We start from the raw sequence: 6,782 nt of genomic DNA, 5'->3' as shown, positions 1-6,782 counted from the left end.
AACCTACCTGGCCCTATGTGAAAAGATGCCCCGAATTGTTAAATGCATGAATATAACTGTGATTTACCACATTTTTTGAAAAAGCTGGGTAGTATCAAATTCACTAGCAAAACCAGCTGGATACTGCAAACATGTTGAATCAAGAAACACTAAATAGAACTGTTCTGCAAAGGAAGAGGCTAAAAAGATTCTCAAAAGCAACAATTATCTGCGATGTAAAAGAAATAAGAGCAGATAGAAAACATAAATCATGACATTATCAGTCTGGACGGAAAGATTACAAAACCTTTGGACGACAGCGACCACGATGAGATGCCGTTATCAACAAATGGAAGAAAAACTTGAACAGTAGAACCTTCAGGTGCCGGCTACAAAAATACTCAAGATGCACGACAACTACCAGGGAGTCACAAAAGAACCATAAACATGTAAAGAACGCAGCCCATGCCCATTAAGGTTCAGGTCATGATTAACAATAAGAAAGAGACTGGGCAAAAAGCATCCATGGTAGAGTCATGGTGAAAACCACTGCTTGCCAAGATAGAACAACAACAACATCTGATGATCCCCCAAGATTAGGAAAATATTCTGACTGACGAGACAAAATCTGAACTTTTTTAGAAGTTTTGGTGGCATCCATTACATCTGCGTAAAACTTACGCAGCTATTTCATAAAAAAAATCATACCAAATAAAACACGTGGTGGTAGTGTGGATGCTGGAGCTTCAGGACTTGACTTACTTCCCGTAATTAATGGACACGAATTCTGCTCTCTACCAGAAAATCCTGAAGGAGAATGTCCAACCATCAGTTTGTGACCTTAAGTTCAAGCACACTTGGGTTATGCAGCAGGACAATGATCCGAAACACACCAGCAGGTTTTTCTGCGACTATACGATGAAAAGACCATCAACTAAGACTCTTTACAGCAACTAACGATTAAGTTGAGTATTAGGGGCAGCTCTAATCTGTTTATAGGACACAAATGCCTCCGAATTTAAGATTTATAACCCTAACCCTTCCACTAGCATCTGTTAACAGCTGTGATTAGTAACTAGCGAGGTTACCACTTTGGAAACCGGTGCAAGAACAATGCAAAAGTGGCTGCATAATATTGTTGAGTCTGATATCTCTTGTATGGAATATTTGTAGAATCTAGATGCTGATGTACAGAGACTCCTGCCAAAACATTTCATTTCTGTTTATTTTCAGTAATTTAATGGATACATTTCCATATGTATTTTTGTCTCTGTGTCTCTGTCTGTGTCATTAAAAAGGAGACCTGACTTATGAGCACTAATGCTGTTTTTGTCCTGCGATGCATGCCTCATCAGATCAGTGTCAGTAAAAACTTGCTATGAACCTTAAGTAGCAAAGGTTCAGACTTGATGAGGCATATTATATATTGACAGAAGACCTCAGAAACTGAAAATACTAAATCTCTTTCTTTGGCTTTGTATCAAAAGCAAACACAACTATTTGTGCTTCAGTTTGGCTCAATCAGTCTTTCTTGCGCTGGATGCTTTTGGAGAGGATTCAGCATCGTCATGGAGTGATGGAACTGAACAAGACTGTACTTCACTTTCTGGAGATTTGCCCACACTGAGGTTTAGTGTGGCTGTGTGAATGATGTAATAGTTACCCAAGGGTGTCTACAACACAATGGAAGAGAAAAGTATGGGTGTTCTGTTTTGAAATGCCACTTAAAGGCCGCTGATAGTTTATGTTTTTGTCTAGAAATTGAATCAGAACATCAGTACTACTCTCTGTTGAAATTATTTTTAGCTTACTGTAAAACGTTCCTGTTTACAATACAAAAGCCGTAACAGAACACCTCAATCCCAAATCATCAACATGACTCTAGGGATGGCAGTGCCCTAAGCTGGACAATACATATATTTCAGAAGCATTATTTGTTACAATCAATTAATCAAATGCTCTGAATAATATGATATCTGTGGCTGTCGCAGACCTGTAACAAGCCCAGCCAGGGCTACCTGTCTACCTGCACGCACTCTGCCCGTGCACTCATCGTGCATGAAAGTGTGTTTTAGGGGAGTGCCTTTGGAGGGAGACCTGAAGGCAGGAGAGGGGTTCTTGGTTGGATACTTTCACAATCTAGCTGTGTCTTGCTAGTTTCTCCAACACTACTTACCTTTAGCTTTAAGTTATTTAGGCTGCTATCAAGAAAAATATCTAATTTCAGTGTCAAATACAATCTCACCATGACCTCTGAACAGCTTTATAATACAATAAAGTTTCTCATCTGAAGATGATTTATTTGCTATTTGGTTGGCAGTCTACTGTATCTTTATCTTGCTATGGATGTGACTAGCTTTTATAGATTGTGACTGTTATTTGTAAGGGTGTGGTCTCTGTAAATGGACAGTTGCTTGCTGCACTTTGCCTTGTGCAACTTGAGTTTTCAAAGCTGCTATCTAGATGTAAATATTGATACTAGATAATACAAAGTAGGCGAAAGGTTCAAAGTACTATAACCATATTACCAAGATGCTCCACAGCCATCTGCACCACTTCTTTGCAGCCACTGGCAAATATCTATACTTATCTATCTTACTTCCTGACTTGACTTGGATAGCTTTGCCAGTGCAGTCAGGGCCAGATACACATATATCCATTACTGCATACAAAATAACAGCAAATGTAAAATAAATAACAAACCCATGAGTCTATGAAGACTGAAGTGACAATTACAAGACATACAAGGCCATTCTCAGAGGTGGTTGAGTTGGATTCTGTTTTTGGGAGCCAGCAGGTCCAGACAGGCTTGATGGAGAAGGTAAAGGTGGGAGGGAGACAGTTACACACTAACCCTGTTGTTATGCTTCGTCTCCTGTGCTGTTGAAACACAAGGCACTTTTAGCCTTAGGGCTCAGTTTTTTTTCTCAGTTTATGTTGATGGTTTATCTTCTTAAATGGCATTTTACCTTAGTAAAGTCCTGGAGCAATGGGGTGACAGTTTAGACAAAGGGGCTGATGAACGCTCTCACTTCGCCTTTCCACGTCGTACGTATTTCTGAAAGTGTTGAAAGGTCCTCTGAGATCCAGTGAATCTTTTTTGGTTTGGCTCTTGTCTCACTGACGAGAGCCAAAACTGCCTAATCCCATTAAGAGACAAAGCATTTTAAGCAGAAGCCTGTCCATCTCTGTCCACTGATCAGCCAGGCATGACAGCCTGTGAGTGAGGTGACATTTGGATCTTTGCATGTGATGCTTTTGGCTGTATCCCTCCTGCCCTTTTTGTCAAATAAAAACCTTTTTGTCTTTGATAGGCACGTTTGGCCGCATTTTCCACGGCGTGCTGCTGGATGAAAAGGACCCCAGTAAGGAAAAGCAAGTCTTTGTGAAGACGGTGAAAGGTATGCACTCCATCCTGGCTATAATGCTCAGTTGAAAACACAGCTGTCCATAGAAATGAAAATATTGTCAGGTCCAAGTGTGTTTTCCCATCCCTCATATTAATGTGTAACTCACTGTCAGTTTTCTAAGAAGTGTTCTGGTTGGGAAAGAGAACACTGCAATGCTCAATGAATGTCATTAGACCGAAATATGATCGTAATGCCAAAGACGTAAGGCGAATGACGTAAGGCGAATGACGATGGTTGTTGGTCTGAAACACAGCTGAATGGCTCAGTTGACAGCGTGTTTTGATTTTTATTTTTTTTGTGAGCACTGGTGTTGACCCCCGTAGATTGTTAACCAAACACTGTATCAGAAATAGTAGGTGCTATTCTAGTGGCTTTAGCAGATTGCCATACATGGTTTCAATCCAGTAAACAGGCACACAAATTTGACCGTTAATTAATTATATGTCCTACTCATGCTGCAGGGTTTGCATGCCAGTGAAAGGACTCATTTTTGTGGGACTGTCAGGTTCTTTGTTAGCGGCATGTGTCAGCTTTGTCTGCCAGTTGCCTTTTGACCTCTCCATTCTCTCATGTTTACTCAGGGAGGGGTGGATACCACTCGGTGAACAATATCCTCATGCCACTCTTGGCGTTGTTAAAGTCTTTACTTCCTCCTCCTGTGCCTTTTGGGAAGGGAACAATACTGCTTTCCATAAGTGTCAGATGATGGCAAAGCTGCATACACAGATTAAAAACTGGACCTCAGTGAGCTTGGCACAAGTCAGTTTTCCTCTGAAGTTTCCCACTACAAATGACTGTTTGCAGAGGAACCGGTGCAGGGAAACCAATAAAAATCCAACTCTACATGGGGTCTGAGAGTACAGAAATTATATCATTAACTTTTAAACTTTTTTACTGCACAGGTCACTCTAGTTCTGCCAGATTGCTCTATTTCAATGAGATTTTGTGTCTGATAAAATTGTTCAGATCACGCGTCTGAGGTGCAGGTGACCATGATGTTGACTGAAAGTTGCAAGCTTCGTGGACTTCATCATAGGTGAGTGGCAGCAGTGGTATTGTTTTTTTAGATTCAGAAATATAAGAAAAAAGAAACAAATGCCACATAACCCCAACTTGGTTGGGTACGTACGACATAACCACATTATTAACTTGTGCCATGGTTATAGACATATATTGGTTTCTTCATTATTTCTTTTGTTCACTTTTGCAACAGATTCCATTCTTAACATTAGCAGTTAACATTCTGGCTTACTCTAACCCAACACTGTATTCTGTCAAAGCACTTCCTGTGGTCGTCTTTAGAAGGCTCTGTTTCAATGCTGACGAAAGAACACCACATTTTTACACTGTAAAGTAGACTGCAAGGGGGAACCAAACATGTTTTCTGATATGTTTTCTCAATGTAACACTCAGGAACGGCACTTAAGCTTGTTCTGGTGTGGCTTTTATGATATTATATATATTTATTTTGCAAATGAATGGTTTATTGTGGGGGTCACGGTCTGAATGCATTGAATTTGGTTTGAAATTACGGTAATTTTAGTTTTAGTTTTACTGTACTGGAAAAGATTGTCATCATATGGGCCCACTCCTTCCCCTTTCTTCTTAATGAGATCAGCAAGTAAGTTTAGCTGACACTTCCTCTTCCATAGTTTGGCAATAGTTTGGATGACCCATCGCTAACATGTACTTTAATGTACAGTATAGATGCATTATTACACAACCTTCCTGCCCTCAGCTGGTCTTTCTTTCCACCTTCAGAAATCTGTTGCCCATAAGCCATGTGTGTACGGAAGACGGTGAGAAGCCCATGGTGCTTTTGCCTTTCATGGCTTGGGGGAATCTCAAGCTGTTCCTGCGGCAGTGTAAGCTAGCTGAGGCTAACAACCCACAGGTGAGAATTCAACTTTGCATACATTTGGTGGAGCCAAAAACACAACAAAGAGAAAGATAAATGCCTCAATGGAAGTCATGTGTGACATTGGATAGAGACATTTATTAAGCTATTAAAATAAATCTCCCAAATTGAAAGAAAAGTCAGATTTTATCCTAGAGTCAAATCTAAAAGAATGTTTTGTGTGTTTGCAGCAAACAGCCAAGTAACACCTTCCAGTAACTACTGTTTACACTGTTATTAGAAGGACTGTTGATATAGTCATGCAGCCGGTGCTCAGGGCAGAGATTTTTATTCACTATGTAAAGACAATCAGGCTTTTGTACAGGTTAACCCCAGGGAGTCTTTGATGTGCTTGGCAAAAGCCACAGCACAGATCCAACCAATCAATCAGCCCCAAAATACAGATGTAGCAAACACTTTGCTATCACAAGATGAAGCTTGCCATCCATCTGAATTCATCAAAACTGCTTTGTAAAGTTTTAGGTAACAAACACATCAGCACCTCCGTTCTCAGCAATCTCATTATGTAGTTTTGGCAGTTGTAGGAGACAAAGACATAGTCATTAAGTTGTGCTGTTGCAATAAACATTGAGCTCTAAATCAGAAACGAATCAGTACAGGGTAGATGAGGCTCTCGGGAAAGCACTGAGGGGGCACAATACTACAGTGTGGCATTCCTTCTGAAGCTTAACATCTGGTTTGGAAGGTAGAACAGTGAGGGGAAAAAAGTGTTGACCTTTTCCATAGTTTTTTTTTTCCCCCTAACAACCAACTGTTGAAATTACTCTGCATGGTTGATACACAATACACAGTGGTACCAGCTACACACATCTTAGTTTTGCTTGAGTTGTTGACTTTAAAAGTTCTTATCACTGTTCACTGGCTGCCAAGACTTTGTTTTTCTGTGTTGTGGAATTAATTTATTAAGGTTGTACTACACTGTCCACTGTCAGATAAGATTAAACGGTCCAAACATTTCCGCTCTGTGTGTCTGAGCCAAGAACTGTGCAGATAACTGAATTGAATACAAAAACATACGAATATGCACATTAATATATGGTACTGTCACGTGAATTCTCTTACAAGTCAAGGTTGTCTTGTAAGCTATACAGGATGTTTATATAGCCTACATTAGAGGAGTTGCCTCACTTTTATCAGTAAGGGGTCTTTTCTCTGCGGAGTGTAAGGCCTTTCTCAGAAACACCTGCTGGCCAAGCCATTGTCTACAAGCCCTTCAGGAGCTCCAAGCACAAAACAAACAACTTTCTTTAATGTCAGGCTCTGGCTCAAACCTTTGAGTAAGGGACTTTCTGACTCATGTCGTTCAGATTGCTTTCATTTTGTTGCATAAACAGTTATTCAGCAGTGTTAATAATGTAATTTTACACCTTTACGCCTAGAGCGAAATGCTAACATCATCATGCTAACATGCTCACAATGACAATGCTAACATGCTGATGTTAAGTAGGTATGTTTACCATCTTAGTTTAGCCTGT

The 6,782-nt window shown here is 40.2% G+C and overlaps 1 protein-coding gene across 3 annotated transcripts in view; it reads left to right on the top strand.

Moving 5' to 3' along the window:
- The window catches only part of ryk (receptor like tyrosine kinase), a 39,888-nt gene that overhangs the window by 27,813 nt on the left and 5,293 nt on the right, over positions 1-6,782 (top strand). For all 3 annotated transcript variants that reach the window (XM_035653360.1, XM_035653361.1, XM_035653359.1), the window contains 3 exons: positions 3,294-3,380; positions 4,356-4,425; positions 5,151-5,283. In XM_035653360.1, coding sequence (XP_035509253.1) covers positions 3,294-3,380; positions 4,356-4,425; positions 5,151-5,283 — 290 coding nt within the window. The remainder of the gene's footprint in view (positions 1-3,293; positions 3,381-4,355; positions 4,426-5,150; positions 5,284-6,782) is intronic.

Source organism: Morone saxatilis, unplaced genomic scaffold, assembly GCF_004916995.1.
Source record: "Morone saxatilis isolate NCDOM2014 unplaced genomic scaffold, NCSU_SB_2.0 Contig12, whole genome shotgun sequence".
Classification (NCBI taxonomy): domain Eukaryota; kingdom Metazoa; phylum Chordata; class Actinopteri; family Moronidae; genus Morone; species Morone saxatilis.
This window is presented reverse-complemented; position numbering and strand designations above follow the sequence as displayed.